Genomic DNA, 18,247 nt, shown 5'->3' with positions numbered 1-18,247 from the left:
GGCTAGAGAAGTAGCTCAGCCTATAAAGTTCTTGCTGCTCCAAAGCATTAAGACCTGAGTTTGTGTCTCCAGGACCCACATAAAAAGCAAGGCATGGCAGCAGTTGCTTGTAATCCCAGTGCTGGGGAGATGGAGACAGGAAGATCCCTGAAACTCATTGGTCAGCTAGTTCCACCAAACCAGTGAGTTCCAGGTTCAGTGAGAGATGCTATCTCAAAAACAAAACAAAACCCACCAAACCATCCAACCAACCAACCAACCAACCAACCAACCAACCAACCAACCAACCAGACAAACAAATAAAAAAACGAGGCAGAGAACAACTGAAGATACCCAATGTCAACCTCTGGTGTTCACATCCATGCTCACACACATGTACATGCAGACACACACACACTCACACAACACAGACATGCAGTTATTTTGTCCCCACAAGCATAATTTAAACCATTACTGAAATGGATGGGGTGTTCTAAAGGGACAGGAACCCTTTCTGGCATTCTTTAAAACAAAGCACATGAACAACTTTTATGTAGCCTGTACTTGTTTGGACTGCTCCAATACATGGGTACTGAATTTCCCTACTTTGATGCATAATATATTGTCATGATTATGGGTATGCATGCGGGGGTAGACGTTTGTATGCCACAGTTTGCATGTGTTGGTCAGAGGACAATTCTCTCCTTCCACCATGTGGCTCCCAGGGATTGAATTCAGGACACTTAGTGGCACTTACTATCTCACCAATCTTGTCTTTACTTTGAAAGGTTAATATCTAGAATGATCATTATGTGGAGGAGCTATGATGCTTTTCTGAAAGAAGATAGCTAATGAGTCCTTTCAAAGCAAAGTCTTCAAAATGGTGAAGAGTACACTTTAACTTCTGGCTTTCCTTTAATTTTGCAAACTGGCTCTTAATGATATAGTAACACACATTCTCAGCTACTTCATCAACAGGTCACTTTACCAAAAAAACAAATTATTTTAAAATCATGGTAGGAACTATGAAACAAAGTAGTCAGCATGATTTTATTGAAATGCCTTAGTAAATGTCATAGGATCTCAAAATTCTCTAGTCTCTAAAACCAGGGCAAGCACTGCAAAGAATATATTCCTGAACTTATTTGACATTGTCTCTAACAAAGCAAAGTCAGCATATAAACATCTACCAGTTGACTAAAAATTTTAGCTGGAGGCTAAACAACTTTGGTATATTCCTGTTTCCTCGACTCCCCTTTCTTGCCCACCAGAGCTGGACAGAGCTGATCTGTTGGTGATTTCCCCTTACTGAAAGCAGCAAGGAACAGGGAAGTCCTGGGTCTAGACTGCTCACTAGTCAGCTTTTGTCATTTTGGCCGAACTGGAACAATCACAAATTTAAAATCTGTATTTCCATTGTATAAGGCTCAATCCAGTCTAATCAGTTCATTAGTGTATTCAGAGGTCCTTAAAAACATCTCCTCAGGCCCAGTAAAGCCAGAAAATATCAGTTCTCAATTCAGAGGACAGCCAAGCAGACTTTTATATAGGGGATTAAATCTGAAGATCATTATTGTAAGATCCACTGTACACACTCCTAAGCTTTAAATACCTTAGATAAAATGATTACCAACTGGCTTTTGTCATGCCAATGCTTTGAGACATATGCACACACATATTGAGCTTTCTCTATGTGGATGTGCACAGGGATGTCTTCATTCAGCACAGACATGAACCCCAAGAAATACAGACATCACACATTTATCAAAAATAACAGTTGCATAGGGTCAAACAGGGTTTTTACACATCTAGTCAAGACTTTACAGTCTGTACCGTAGATCTGAGCATCCCAGGTGATTGGACCACTTTCTTTAGAACAGTTACAAATAAAGTATTGTCAAAATACTAGTTTCCATAGTAACATAAATGATACTTTCTAACATTGATTTGACTTCTGCTGTCCTGAAGTTTGATATTCTAGAGTGCTGGTCAAGTATGTTGCTCAGATGGATAGGATTTTTCTACTCAAAAAATTTAGGGCTAGGAATTTATCTATCACTTTTAAGATTCAGCATGGGGGAGAGATTGTTTAGCATCCCAAATCTTTAGTTACACAGGCAAATCCTTTTCTATGGAGTCAGGTAAATTTGATAGGTTGTCCACCAACATGCATATAATCAGTCAGTGAATGGATGACCTTTCCCACTTTAAATGATGCCTTTTTAAAGACTGCCTTTTGTTTGTTTTTGTTTCATCACACATGGGCTCAACTCTAGCTTGGGCTGAGTTTAAACTCACTATGTAGCCCAGGCTGGCCTCAAACTTGTGGTAATCTTCCCATTCCAGTTTTCTGAGTGTTGGGATTACAGGCATGAACCTCCAAACCTTGCTAAAAGACAGTTTTATAATGAATGCCACCCTCAGTGAAACTCTTCTTCATGATGCTTTTTGAAGCATTTTTTGAAGAGGCTCCTATTTACTTTTGCATCTGTTGTTTTCCAGGCCTCTTCTATCTCTACTTTTTAATAACTTTAGAGATGATAATCAGCCATTAGAGATTTAGTACTTCTGCTTACAAAGGGCCAAGAATATTTAATCCAAGCTCAGTGTTTGAATAAATACATTTGGTGACACTCTTAAAACTTCCCCATTTTCTTTATGTGAAAAACAAAAAACAAAATAAAATAAAATAAAATAAAATAAAATAAAAAATAGACAGCCTAAAAAATGTGAGGGGATTTCAAGGAGTTTTTCTTTTGGTGAATATCTACACCAAGAAATTATTGGAAAAAAAGAAAAGTAAAAGCTAGTGCTAAAAGTCTGGGAATAAGATGATTGGACATGAGATGTATCCTAAATAATAATAATTCCTCTGAGATAAACAAAGATGCACATCAATGTGACCATGAACTCACTGACTACATCCTGAAGTGGTATCCAAATTACAGTGATCACTGATCATCAATTGGGACTTTCAGGTAAGTTAACAGTTATGACATATCCTCAAAATGGAAATTAAAAGTAATAGCCTTATATTGTTTTCAATATGTCTTAATGTCTACTATGAAAAGTCAATATGTCAGTGGCCATCTTAGGCTCAATAAAATTCAGTCCCAATTAAGGGCAATAATAAAATAATCTCAGTTATCATTTTTCCCTAAAAAACAAGAAACAAAAATTCAAAATGCATGATAGCATAAATTTTCTGAGGTTCACTCTGAAGTAAAGGCTATTTAGGATTTTACCCAAATGTTCACAGGCATTATCATTATATATTTACACAGAAGGCTTTCATTTGAAGTCACCTTTGGCAACCTCAAAATATATATATGACAAATTTCCACAATGAGATTTTACACTTAAATGTTGCTGCCTCAAAGTACTAAAAAGAATGAGGGAAAATACTAGTTCTCATTGACCACAGTTCACTTAAAGACCAAATAACCACCACCTTCCCCTGCCCCCACAAAACTGAAAAGTAGTAGTCTTGAACTTTAGAAGGGGAGACAAGGAATCTCAGAGTGTACATAGATCGGATGCTTTTGCCAGTGATCATCTTAGAATTGCTGAATCCTAACACTAAAACAGCAGGCAGACAAAGACAGTAGAAAGTTGGAGGAGGCTTGCTCCACCTTCAGTATCCCAATCCGGACTACAGTGGGACGTGGCTGAACAAGTAGGACACGGATTCCCCATTGTGGGTTCTTCGAATGGCCTCAGCCAGGATCATTGAAATGTCAATCACCTGAATAGCAAGGGGAAAACACAAAAGGCAGAAGTAAGTTCTAGTTCTCTAAAAGTCAAAAAGCTAGAAATTCTACAAATGTTTTCTCTAGCACACGCATGGTATGTTTTGGTCAAACTTCCTCCAGCCATTTCTTTGGGAGTGTCCACACTGAAAATCTTCAGTCATTTGTGGAGTTTAGCTTTACAGACATCACAACTAGCTGAGGTGATTATTATCAGTTCCTGGGAAGATTTTCATGGATACTCAGGGCTGCTGTTACCCACAGATGGTCCCTTCTTGCGACACTGGTGGTTTAATTAGTTTTCTTTATCCATTGGAAGAGGTTTTTTTCCTATTTAGAAAAGATATCAACTATAATCTTTTTTTTAAGGTTACAACTTTTATTTTATTATTTTATTTCTTAAGTTTTTGCTATAATCCAAGCATCCATTTACAAAACATAGCAATGTTTTTTTCATAAAATATTATAAAGCAAATCCTATATGACCTATCTTTCTATTTGGCTACATTTCAATTTGGAATGCCAACCCAATACGATTTTTAAAACTCTTTTATTTATTTTTATTATTATTATTACTAGTGTGTGTGTGTGTGTGTGTGTGTGTGTGTGTGTGTGTGAGAGAGAGAGAGAGAGAGAGAGAGAGAGAGAGAGAGAGAGAGAGAGAGAGATGGGTAAGCACACATGTGCTATGGCATATACATGGAGGTCAGTAGACAACTATGTGGAGTCAGATTTTCTCCTTCTACCTTTAAGTGGGTTTCAGGGATGGAACTTGGATCACCAGACTTGTACAATAAGTGCTTACCTACTAAGTCATCTCACTGACCCCAAGAATTTTAAAAACATTGAGTGTCTGTCATGATAAAAGCACAACCATGATCATTTTACCTTGAGGGTCAGCAAACTATTTTTCCTGTAGAGTATCAGAAAGTTAAAAGTTTGGAGTTATCAAATACTCAATTCTGCATTGTGGTGCAAAGGCAGTCATGGGCAACATAGGAATGAAACATGAGTATGTGTCAATAAAACTTTACTTAAAATATAGAGGTGGACTAGACTTGGCCTTTGGGTGGCAGCTACTACACTACTATTAATCATGCATAAAAACATAAGGGACCACTATTCTGACAATTTCAAACTTTTCTCCATGTGCTCAAATGACCTCTTTTTTCTCTCTTCTGGATCAGAAATTATGAAAAGCACCACTGTGTCCCACAGTCATGCTTAATGAGAGAACCAGGGCTTCCTCTTAAGACCACAGTGACTGGCCAGGGGTCATGAAAATCAATTCAAAACAGAAGCTGCAGTTGTGTCAAGTGTCTACCATCAGCTCTCTGGTAGCCTATGGGAATATAGTCAGGAGGGACATGAAGAAGTAGGCCCCCCAATATGCTTAGTGGAGCCTGCTGCCTCCCCCACTCCATTTTAGGAGATTATATATGCGGGAGTGAAGTGTGCTACATAGTAATTCTATGTTTAACGTTGTTTTTCAGTGTTGAGTATACTAGGCAAGTATTATACCAAGCTATTTCCCCAATGCTCTTAATGTTTTATATTGTGATTTTATTTATGTACTACTTCTTTGGTTTCCCTTCTACCTACTGAGCCATCTCATGGGTGCTATTTGCTATTTCTTTTTGTTTGTGAGACAAGATTACATGCAGATTGGGCTAGTTTCCTCATGATACTCCTGCTTCTACTTTCCAAGCCCATACATAGATCATTTCCTGTTTTTTTTAAATCCTCTTTTGAGATATTGTCTCATCACTCCTAGGATGGCTTTGAATTTGAAGATGACCATGAGTGCTTCATCTTCTTGCATCTACCTCATCAAGTACAGGGATTATAGGTATGTACCACCATGACTACTTTATTTGGTACTGGGGCTGGAACCCCCAGACTCATGCATGTTATACAAGCACTCTACCAACAGAATTATATCCCTAGCCTCCTTCCCTCTCCTCCATTTTCTTCCTTCTTTCCTTCCTTTGTTCATTCACTCGGTTGTTCCTTCCTTCCTTCTTTGCTATTTCCAAATAGTGACCATTGACTTCTTGAGCCTGGCCTTTCTCACAGATCTAACATGACTGATAGCCCTTCTGTAATGAGAAGCTTCAGTCTTTATTAGCATCTGCCTTAGCAAACAGAAAGCTGTATACTATGTTAAGGGTCTGAAGCAGGTGCTGTGATGCATGGTTCTGCCTGGGGTATATAGATAGTACCTGAATCTTGGAGCAATGTTTCATTTTGTCCTCTTGTGGAATTGTGTTGGTGACAACAACAGCTTCAAAGGCAGCATTATTTATCCTGGAAATAGCTGGCCCAGAGAAGATTCCATGAGTAAGGATAGCATAAACTTTGGTGGCACCAGCTGAGAGCAACCTTCAAAATAGAAGACAAAAAGTTATGAGTGGCATTGCATACCTGTAACCCTAGCACTAGGAAGACTGTGAGTTAAATACAAGCCAGAGCTACTGGGCAAGGTCCTGTCTCAAAAAAACAAAACAAAACAAAAAACCCACAAAAAGCTGAAGTGTCCACAAATATTCAAATATCCTTGAAATACTCTACATTACTAGTGAGAAGTGTGACCTATAAAATATGGGACAAAATCAATTTGCATTTACTAGCCCAAACTAGAATCTTTTAAATGTATGTGTTAGCAAAATGCTGTGTTCCATTAAATCAGGATTATCAACCCTGATATTTTGATCTATATAATTCTTTGTCATATGGGCCATCTTGTCCATCATGGGAAAGTTCAGTAGCATCCCTGTTTCACACACTAGCACCCCTGATTCATTCTCAATTGTGCCTTAATAGTGACAAGCAATGATATTTTTAGACAATGTCAAACACTGTCTAGGGAAAACCATTGATTTCAATCAATAGTGCCAAAACATGTGACGTGTAATCAAGTCAGAACATTACCAGTGAGAATAAGAGCATCTTAAATTGTATTCCACAGCCATGTGTGGCAAGGGAGTGGGTGGGGGGCTCCTATCCTGCCAAGTACAGCCTTTGGAAAGCCACGTAAGTTATGAGGCTAGCTCAAAGGCTGAGGTGAAAGAAGCAAGGGTGCAAACAAACAAAATTCCTGTCTTTCTGGGCCTGGTTTCTAGGGAAACACTTTCTCTGATCCGCTTAAAAATGACCTGAAAGTCCAACCTAGAAAATTAAAATGCCCATGGATTGGTGGTGTTCGTTTTTCCTACCAGGGAAAGAGGACTGAGGAAAAAATGAGCCTAGAGTCTCCTGTGGCCTAAAACTCTACTGTCAACTCATCAGTAATAATTAAGAAAATAGGTTAAATTTCAAATAATAGATGCCCTGTGGGTAAATACACTTGCCACCAAGCCCGACAAGCTGAGTTCAATCCCTGTGACTCATAGTGGAAAGGGAGAATTGATGCACAAAAGTTGTCTTCTGACCACCACTACTGTACCATAGCATGCATGCCTCAACTTGTGCGCATGCATGTACACATGCACACACACACACACACACACACACACACAATAAAATAAAATAAGATTTTATATGGATGATTTTTTTTTTCTTGAGACATTTTCTTGTCTTTCCTGGACCATCCCACTTACTTATCTGCAGCATGGCAGATGGTACCACATGTATCAGCCATGTCATCCACCAGGATGGCCACACGGTCCTTCACATCGCCCACCAGAACCATCCGGTCCACTTCATTTGCTTTCTTTCTCTCTTTGTGAATCAAAGCAAATTCCACATTCAGCCTGTCTGCAATTGATGTAACCCTGTGGAAAGATGCAAAGGAACATGCCAACACACTCCATCTAAGAATTTACTACTGGGCACTAGGCTGGGAAAATAGCTCAATTGTACATTGTTTGTCTTGGAAGAACCTAAGTTTTAAAAAAAGCCAGGAGTGATGGTATAGGCTTATAATCCTAGCCTTTGGGAGGCAGAATAAGCAAATTCCTAGGTCTTGCTGGATAGTCATATCAGCCTATTTAGTGAACTCCAGGCAGGCCCTCAGTGAGAAACCCTGTCATAGACTGTTCCTTAGCATGTATGTGCCCCAAAGTTCCATCTCCAGCACTGCAAAAATAAAATCTGTATTTGAAAAAATATTTTAGGAATTCAGGATGCTCAAGATAATGAAATTAGAATTAGGAACTCAATGAAAAGGATTAGGTCATCCTTGTGACACCAGGCATGGTCAAGACTATACACCACACAATCCATGTGGAAAAAGACACCGATGATGAACTCTGTCTCTGTTACAGCTTGCCACAAATATCAAGGCACCCTGGCAGTTGGCTAAGACTGCTGGTTAAGAAACTGATCCTCAATTTGTTAGGATTTGGGAGTCCATTTAAAATTCACAGGCACAACTTAAGACAAGTTACTCAGGACTTAACTATTTGCTTGGTTTCTGGAATGAAGGTAGGGACAAAAGTCTTTGTTAGTATATCCAGGCAATTTGTAGGCTTGTGAGGAGGGGCTTCATTAAGGTGTAAAGAGACTCTGTCCAGGTCAACCTGAAGTTTGTAGGCTGCATATTTCCAAGGACAACTATGAATATGGCCCAACACAAACTTGTAGACTTACTTAAAACATGAGATTTAAAAAGATTTATTTATTTTTGTTTTATATGAATATTTTGCCTGGTGTAGCATGTGTATACAGTGCCTATGGAGTCCAGAAGAGGGTGTTGGAGCTCTTGGCACTCTTATAGATGGCTGTGAGCTATCATGTGGGTTCTGGGGAAAGAACCTGGGTCCTCTGGAAGAGAAACCAGTGTTCTTAACAGCTAAACCATCTCTCAAGTCTAAGATATTTTTTAAGAGCACATGAAGCTGGGAAGGGAAAGTGGTGGGAGAAATGAAGCAGGAATTGGAGGTGAGGGGAGTGAGGATTTGATTAAAACGTTATACGCATGTGTGGAGTTATCAAACACTACAAAAATGAGATTTTAAAATAAACTTCCATTGCATGGTTCTCAAGTGTAAACTTTCTACATGACAATGAGGTGTTATAATGTCAAAGGCTGGCCACGCCCACCTAAATCTAGTTCCTGTCATCCAATGTGACTGTTCATTGTTGCCAACTCAGGAGAACCTGAGGACACAAGAGAAAGAAAGGGGAAGAATAGAGAGTAAATGAGCCCATGGGATTTTGGATTTGTCTGTAAAAAAATAACTTTGATGATGAAGCTTCTTTTAAAACTATGCATAAATACAATGTGATTAAACAATAATAATAATCAGTCACAAGACAATTCAGGCTAAAAAAAAAATGGGAGAATTAACACAAATACACTCTAACTTAGGAAGCAGTGCATGGAGTATATACTTTTAATATAGGGCTATTCATCATGTCATCCTTAGATGACAATCAAGAAAGGAGTGTAGACTTGCATCAGGACAAAGTAAGTGGAAAACTGTCTGAGAAAAGCCACGTTCTGCCACTGAGAAGGCAGCATGAAGCAGACATAGCTGGTACTCCATTCAGGTCACCATTCCCCAAGTCTGAAGACTTTCAACATGGCAAGTAGTTCAGAAAATTGTAAAATACATATAACATAGACTTTATCTTTTAAACCACTTAAAGAGTACAATTTCATGGCTTTAAGTGTATTCACAATGATACCAGCTCTGTCTAGTTCCAGAACATGCTACAAAACCAAAAGAAAACCCCATACCTATTAAATCATGCTCCTATGCCCTGAGGGTCTTTCTTCCAACCTTTTGAGCATTAATCTGAGAGTAGAATTGCTTGAACATATAGAACTCTACACAACTTATTCAGTCAATATTTTCACAGCCTCAAGATACTTTTTGCTCAATATGACCAAAGAAAATGAGACAACCTCTTTTTGCTTTTCGGTGTGTGTGTGTGTGTGTGTGTGTGTGTGTGTGTGTGTGTGTGTGTGTATGTGTGTGTGTGTGTGTGTGTGTATGCACTCATGCACACAGGTGCTCACAGGTTCAGAATTTTGCATCAGATCCCCTGGAGTTGGAATTACAGGTGGTTGTAAGCTACCTGATATGAGCAAGTACTGGGAGTCCAGCTCTGGTCGTCTACCAGGTAAGAATGGCAGGTGCTTTCTAACCACTGAGACATCTCTCCAGGCCCCTAATAATCTTAAGCTTCTGCTTTGCTGCTGGGATTGTTGGGGTGTTATTGTTGAGAGAATAAACCTAGAAACATGTGAAACAAGAATCTCACAGGAAAGTCCTGTGTAATACTGGGGTACCATCCATTTTCCATCCAGCATAGCAAGCAATGAAATCCTATCCTGCTACCCCAGTGGGAACGGGAAGGACATTAGCCCTGCCTCATTTTTGATTCTGGGTGAAGGTCAGTTCTTTTTCGAACATTCTAAACCACATCTCCACTCTCCTGACGGTTGCTTATTTCAGTTCCCATTATATATATGATGAAAACCATCAAGCAGAGAGTTGAATTTAAAGTGATAATTTGGGGGTAGTTCTCCAAGGGAACCAAAAGAAATATGTGCAAGTCCTCTCAGGATTACAAAGAAATTTTTCTGCAAAAAAGGGGGACATCCAATAATATCAAAACACCAAAACTGGAAGCCATAAAGAGCTGTAACCAAATCAGAAGTCCAAAGAATGAGTCACTGGAACTAGTTGAGAAGGAGGCTAAAGGAACTATTTCATGTTTTAAAGACATAAAATGGAGGCCTGGATAAGAATAAAGGGGTGAAGAATGTCTAACCAAGCCTTGAGAGAACAGAATGCTGAGAAATAGGAAATAGTACATTTAAAGTTTATTGAAATTATAAACACAGTAGCTAACAAAATGAAAATACCTAAGATAGAGTAGATTAAAGATGAGATGAAGTTATAGTCCAGAATGTAACACAAAAAAAAAAAAATCAAAAGAGGAAGGAAATATGTAAACTGAGCTCAAAGTCTTGAACAGCAGAGTGACAATGTGGCAGGAGTAGCTGTAGTCTGTCAAGAGAAAAAAGAGGCCAGGGAGATGGCTTGGCTGGTCAAGTGCTTGCCATGTGTACACAAAGACCCGAATTGGAGCCCCAGCAGCTACCTAAAAGCTGGATGTGGCGGTGTGTGCTTGTTATTCCAGTTCTCAGGGAGGTAGAGATGAGGATTCCTGGGGCTCACTGGTCAGGCTGGCTGACTAACTGTTTACTCCTGTTCACTGTGAAAAAAGCCTACCTCAAAACAAAAACAAAAACAAAACAAAAACAAAAACAACAAAAAAACAAGGTAGATAGCTAAAGAATGACATTCAAGGCTGACCTCTGCAAGTATGCGTGTGGGCACACACGCACACACACACACACACACACACACACACACACACACACACACACACACTTCAAGAAAACAACACCTGAGAAATTCCCGTAACTACTAGAAGACATGCTACTCTGACCAATAAACAAATGCAATAAATGAATTCCCAAGTAATTGTAATAACAGAAGAACAGATATCTTAAAAAAGATAAAATTGGTCCCCTTGAAAGGAATAACTGTCAGACTAGCAGCCAAATTCTCAGCATCTACCACAAAGTCAGGCTATGAGTTTATAGACACTAAAATTGCACTTCACAGTAAAGGCAACATTGTGGTGGTATTGTGTTCCCCGAAATATTGTGCAGGCTAATAAACTTATCTGGGGTCAGAGAACAGGGCAGTCACAATATTAAACATAGAGGTTAGGCAGTGGTAGCACACACCTTTAATCCCAGCACTCGGGAGGCAGAGCCAGGTGGATCTCTGTGAGTTCAAGGTCACATTGGAAATAGCCAGGCATGGTGACCCACACCTTTAATCCCAGAAAGTGAGCCTTTAATCCCAGGGAGTGATGCCAGAAACCAGAAAGATATATAAGGCATGAAGACCAGAAACTAGAAGCATTTGGCTGGTTAAGCTTTTAGGCTTTGGAGCAGAACAGTTCAGCTGAGACCCATTCTGGATGAGGACTGAGAGGCTTTCAGTCTGATAAAACAGGATCAGCTGAGGAACTGGCGAGGTGAGGAAGCTGTGGCTTGTTCTGTCTCTCTGTTCTTCCAGCACTCACCACAATAACTGGCCTGAGTTTGATTTTATTAATAAGACTCTTTAAGATTCCTGCTACACAGCATGAAAACTCAATTCTAAAAGTCCACAGTAGGAACCAAAACTTTAGTCATCGCAGTGGACATCCTTTCTTTCACAAGGTGTCCATCTACCAACAGTTTCCTTACTTAAACAGTTGCTTGGAAGAAGAAACCTGTAATTTGAAGGCAGGCAAAACTTTTGCCCCATAATCATCTTCAAGTATATACTATGCACATGCCAATTTCATGATAAACCTTTTAAACTCGGATTAGGGAAAGGTGGTCTCTCAGAACATAGGACAACATTTTTTTAAAAAGGCACTTGAGTAGATTATGTAAAATGTAGAAACTGAGTAATTAGCATTTATTTCATAAGGAACAGGAAGGGCCCTGGTCCACAGTATAGAAATGGGAGACACTGCCATTTGTGGCTGAAGTTCTAAGCCCATGAAGTCCAGGTACAAGCTCAGAATCCCACTGCAAACAGGCAGGCAGAAAGACACAGGGGCCAGGGAAAGAAAGTGAGCTATGTGGTTCTTGGCACTGAGTTATATGGACATCGGATCTGGGTGGAGTCCCAGCCATGTAGGTTAGTTGCTGGTTCATGTAGCATAAGAGAAAGGGAAAGATTCCAGCCCCCAATTCTCTGGGTTGCTGTAATATTATCATTTCCTGAGACAGCTACATGTAACTAATTACATATACACAATGGAGACTCAATACATGCCCCTAATAAGTAAAGTTAATACAACAAATCACACTGAAATCTTAGGTGGAAAGAGTTGGGATAAGCATTATGTTTGATCGGCCTATGTATGTGTGGAAGCCAGAGGTTGGTGTTGGGTGACTTCCTTTGTCATTCTCCTCCTTATCATTGCAGAAAGGGTTCTCACTGAACCTGGAGTTCACTCTTTTGGCTATATGGCCTGACCAGCAAGCCCTTGGAATCTGTGTGTCTCTGCCTTACTAGTGTTAGAGACACACACTGCCACACCTAAGCTTTTATGTTGGTGCCAGGGATACAAAATCAGGGAAATATGTTTACACAGCATGTTTACTCATGGAGAAATCTCTCCATATACAAATTTAAATGTTATTTATTAGTAGTATGATCATGAGTACAGGCATGCACAGATCACTCTATGCCTGAGGAGGTCAGAGGACAACTCTTGGAAGTTGTGGGTCCTGGGGATTGAACTCAGGTCACTAGGCTTGCATGGTTTGCACTTTTATCTGCTGAGCCATTTCACTACCATTCCCAGACCCATATACGTGGTTTTGAACTCTTCTAATCATATATTTCTACTCTTTGTGTGTGCACATGAATTTTCAGGATTGTTAATACACTAAATTCTTCATACTTGCGTCCCTAAAGGTTATAAAGTAGTTAAATTGTTTTATTGTTTTTTCCTTCCAAATCTAAATTTTTATAGTACATGATCAAAGAGCACATAATTAGAAAAAGTTTACATATTAAGCACCCAGTAATACAACTAACTGTAAAGTCATGTGGGAACTGGACGAAACTGGGTGCTTAATATATATACACACACATATGTATAGGGATGCTTCTTATTGATCTATGCCTTATTGGTGATCAACTCAAGCTTCAAAAACTACCCAAGAGTGACCTCCTGTGGCAAGACAAAGCTTTACTTGAAAAGAATTTGGCCCCAAAGCTTTCTTTAAAACATCAGCCTTAGATTTCCCAGATAGATGGTATTTTCTCAAGTGAAATGTGACTTTTTGCATTAAGCAAAGAAACCGAAGATATCATCCACTATATATATATATATATATCACACTATACCTGCCAGCGTGTTCCAGCAGGACTGTCAGTTGGAGAATAGCTCATTCCAAAATAGGATGATGACAAAGAAGTATAGCAGACACTTAAGGTAAAGAAAAAGGAGGTGACACAAATTCCCTCCTAAAGAAGGTATGTGTACCCCTAAAGAACTGGTCGTTCTCAGCAGAGGGAGCAGGTGTGGCTAGATGAGAGTACTCTAGGGAGTTGTAAACAAAAGAGCATTTTAAACTTGTTCACTTACTTACACTTATTTACTTTGGTCTAGTTTCTCTATTTCTCTCTCTGTTTCTCTCTCTCTCTCTCTCTCTCTCTCTCTCTCTCTCTCTCTCTCTGTGTGTGTGTGTGTGTGTGTATGTGTGTGATGTAGTGTACATACACATGCCTAGAGCTTAGAGAAAGCCATCAAATTTCTTGCTCTATCAATTCCTACCTTATATTTTGAGGCAGGGTCTCTCATTGAACCTGGAGCTAGGCTGGCAATCAGCAACTCCAGTGATTATTCTCTACCCCTCACATGCTAAGGTTACAGGGGAATGCAGCCATGCCTCGATTTTTAGACAGGCATTGGGAACTTAAACTCAGGTCTGCATGCTTGTGCAGAAAGAGTGCTTACCCACTAAGCATCTCCCAAGCCCTGTTCTGTGATTTTTGAAAGTAGGAATTATCAAGTAAATAGAAGAACTTGGTATATAATAAAAGATGTTTTTTCAAACCAATAGAGAAAGGATGGATAATTTAATAGTTCTTGGATGACTAGATAGCTGGTATAGGAGAGGGGAATTAGATTTTTATTTTACTTTTTATTTCCCAATAAATGTCAAATGCAAGAAAAATCAGAACATTAAAAGAGAAAAAGAGGTCTTTAAAAATATCCAAAATCACAAGAGGAGAAAAATTTTAAGAGAAAGCCAAGTGCTTCATAAGCCCAGAAGTGAGAATGTGAAGGAAGCATAAGTGTAAGATGGTTTTCAAAGTCCTTCAGGGAATAAGAATATGAAAGGGGAAGGACATTAAAACTCTGAGAAAATATCTGAGACATTCATGAATAGCGGAGCTGTAATCTCCTAGTTTTGCCAATCCACAGGTAAAAGTCTCCAGTCAAGATAAGAACAGTTGTTATGGAAAACCCATCATGCCAGAAAGGATGCCTGCTCTCACTTCCAATAACCTGAGCTCACAGGAAGTTATACCACAGGTAACCTGCCTGATATGTCAAATTAAACTAATAATACACTATGTGAGCAAAGCTGGGTACCAAGATACTGGCAGCCATATTAGATAATGCCATCTGGAATATCATTTCTGAAAGACTCGCTTTTGGCATTGTCCACCAAAATTCAAATGACTTGTCTATTTGGATTGGCAGTTCTACTTCTAGGAGTGTATCTTACTTAGACAAGTGTGGAAATGTCAAAGCAAGTCTGTAGCCTGTGGACTTCACAATCTACAGTGCCTATGAATAAGTAGCAAGAAATCATGAGAATGATGATACATACACACAAGAGACTATTACACAGCTATAGAAACAACCATGTAACCCTGAATGCAGGAGCACCATCTTTTGGAGTGGTTTCTTTCATGGAATAGAAAGGAGAAGGAATATTAGGACCCGGCATTTATGTCTGTTCCTGACCAAGAACGCAAAGCTGCTTTACACGCCTGCTGCCATGCCTTTCTCGCTATAATAGGTTGTACCTTCAAATCACAAGCCAAACTAAATCCCTCCTCCCTGAAAAAATCATGAAGAATATCTGTTACATAACTATGGGATTGCTGCTAAAATACAGCAAGTACACTTGTTAAAAGTCCCAGTGGGGAAGTGTATACAGCATTTGTGACTTTTGCTGGTGTGATCAAACACACAAAAGAAAACAACTCAAAGAGGAGAGGCTTCACTTTGGCTCATTGTTTGAGGAAATAAAGCCCATCATGGTGGGAAATGGCTAGTAGTAAGCAGCCTCTTGGTGGCAGGTGCAGGTGGCTCATATTTGCCACATCTTAGAGGAACAGGAAGCAGAGAACTAAGCAGAAGCTGATCTGGGCTATAAACTACAGGGCTCACCCCACCACAATCCACTTCTTCTAGTCTCACTCCACCTCCCAAAGCAGCTGGAGAGCAAGTGTGCAGACACAGGAGGCTGTGAGAAACAGTCCATTTTCAAAACATAGAAGCACGTTATCATCTGTGTCTATGAAACAGGGGTGATCTGTTTAAACGCCATCCTAACACTGGAAAGAATAACAGTGCTTAACAAAGCTGAGTCATGTTTTGTACTATTCCTTCAATTTGTTTTAATTTTTTTATTACTGTGTGCATGCGTGTGTACGTGTGTGTATGTTTGTGTTGGAATGCCAGGGCACATGTATGGCCATCAGAGAATAAGTTAAAGTCAGGTCTCTCCTCCTACCATGAGGATCCCAAGTATCAAACTCTTATAGTCAAGCTTGGATGAAGGGACTTTTAGCTGCTGGACCATCTCACTTAATCCTACTTTGATTTTTTTTCTGAAAGCATGAATGATATTTTTATATAGAGAGAGTTGGGATAAAACAAAGGAAATGGCCAAAAGAACTCTATGGAATCTATTATTCTTTAGATTTACTTGGACCAAAGCTCTATTTTTTCTTAATGCCAGACAAAATTGATCATTGTATGATTAATTGATATGAAAATTTCTCTAACAGCAGACCCATACAAGTAAACTGGTGTGGCCAAAGGCTGAGTTGGGAACATGGCTGGCAACTGCTAATGGGCATTGGGTTTCCTCTTGATGCAATGAAAATATTCTGGAGATGGATAATGGTAACAGTTGCACAAATCTGAGAATATACTGAATGTACTGAGGGTACACTGAGCTTTGTACTCTACATGGGTGAAATACAGGCATATGAATTACAACCTATACCTGATATTATAACCCAAGGTATCTAAATACTCCTGGACCCCTTGGCCTAGGAGACATCTGATAGATGTAAATGTATGTTCTACCTCATGACTTGGGAAGCTTCCATACTAACTGCAAGCATTTCCAGAAGAAACTACTGCAAAGTCAATCACACTGTTAAAAAGACAACATCACATGGGCAAGCCTCAATGTGTTGCCCAAGGTCACAACTGTGCTCATCCTGTTCTGGGCTAGATAATGCAGCGCTGCTCTAAGCCCATCCCTGCCTAGCTGGGGACTTGATAACCTAACTGCTACTGTCTTTTATGTGTCTCCTTCCTGTGCAGAGACACTTCTGGTCTCCGTCAGAGGCCCCTCTCCAGTTACTGGCCCTCTTTCCTCCTCTGTGCAGGGAGCCAAAGTGGCTACTGGACAGCAGCTGAGAGCACAACAAATGTGCTCTTCTGAGTACCAGGGCCTGCATTGTTCTGGATGAGCTATGGGACTGCTTTGTGGACCACTCCTAAGTTTTTAAGTGTGATTAAAAACCAAGAGGCTGCCTATTACTAGCCATTTCCCACTATGATGGGCTTTATTTCCTCAAACAATGAGCCAAAGTGAAGCCTCTCCTCTTTGAGTTGTTTTCTTTTGTGTGTTTGATCACACTAGCAAAAGTCACACAAATGCTGTATACACTTCCCCACTGGGACTTTTAACAAGTGTACTTGCTATATTTTAGCAGCAACCCCATAGTTATGTAACAGATATTCTTCATGATTTTTTCAGGGAGGAGGGATTTAGTTTAGCTTGTGATTTGAAGGTTCCTGTGGGATATTCTGTATGTCAAATGTGTTGCTCTGATTGGTTAAAATAAATAAGTACTGATTGGCCAGCAGCCAGGCAGGAAGGATAGGGTAGGTAGGACAGGAGGAGGAGAATTGTGGGAAGTGGAAGGCTGGGGGGAGAGACTGCCAGCCACCTCCATGACAAGCAACATGTAAAGACACCGGTAAGCCACAAGCCACATGGCAAAGTATAGATTAATAGAAATGGGTTAATTTAAGATAGAAGAAGTAGATAACAAGAAGCCTGCCACGGCCATACAGTTTGTAAGCAATATAAGTTTCTATGTGTTTACTTGGTTGGGTCTGAGCGTCTATGGGCCTGGAGGGTGAGAGAGATTTGTCCTGACTGTGGGCCAGGCAGAAAAACTCCAACTACAAATGGCACCCAACGTGTTGGCAAGAGTTTCCACCTAAAACCTGAGTAAAAAGATTCTAAAACAGAGCTAAAAACAGCTTCCTAGTTGTCTCTCTCAAGTTAGCAGCAGCCTGCAAGTTTGAGCTGCAATGGCTGCTTCCTGGAATGTGCGTCTGACCTGCAGTGTGGCGGGAATGAGGAGTCCACAAGTGATACTTTACTCTGCTGTGTGGTGGATTTAGCCTTTACTAGTTAAAAAAAAGTTTCTGGGCTATGCACTGCTTTGATAGAACTGCTTCTGATGGTACACATGGCTCCAGACCCAGAGCTGAGGGTAAACTGTACCACCACTATGTTGGGAAGCTGAGGTGGGCGGAGCCAGCAGCCACAGCGGCATTTCAGTCTTACAAAGATGGATATTACACAGAGAATCTGGTTTGTGTTGTCTTTGGGATTTTTAACTACAGAAAAAGATTTGATCATAAAAGTTGTTGAGTTAAACAAATATGTAAATTTTAAAGGTACCTTGACTTCAAAATTTGGATATAAG

At 39.8% G+C, this 18,247-nt stretch overlaps 1 protein-coding gene across 2 annotated transcripts in view; it reads right to left on the bottom strand.

Moving 5' to 3' along the window:
* Positions 1 to 1,010: 1,010 nt before the first annotated feature.
* The window catches only part of Prps2 (phosphoribosyl pyrophosphate synthetase 2), a 43,826-nt gene continuing 26,589 nt past the window's right edge, over positions 1,011 to 18,247 (bottom strand). For both annotated transcript variants that reach the window (XM_036175282.1, XM_036175283.1), the window contains exons 5-7: positions 7,328 to 7,501; positions 5,951 to 6,110; positions 1,011 to 3,724 (exon numbers count right to left, since the gene is read on the bottom strand). In XM_036175282.1, coding sequence (XP_036031175.1) covers positions 3,632 to 3,724; positions 5,951 to 6,110; positions 7,328 to 7,501 — 427 coding nt within the window. In that variant the 3' untranslated portion in view covers positions 1,011 to 3,631. The remainder of the gene's footprint in view (positions 3,725 to 5,950; positions 6,111 to 7,327; positions 7,502 to 18,247) is intronic.

Source organism: Onychomys torridus, chromosome X (assembly GCF_903995425.1).
Source record: "Onychomys torridus chromosome X, mOncTor1.1, whole genome shotgun sequence".
NCBI classification, from domain to species: Eukaryota; Metazoa; Chordata; class Mammalia; order Rodentia; family Cricetidae; genus Onychomys; species Onychomys torridus.
The sequence above is the reverse complement of the archived record's forward strand: the minus strand, read 5'-3'. Positions and strand labels throughout refer to the sequence as shown.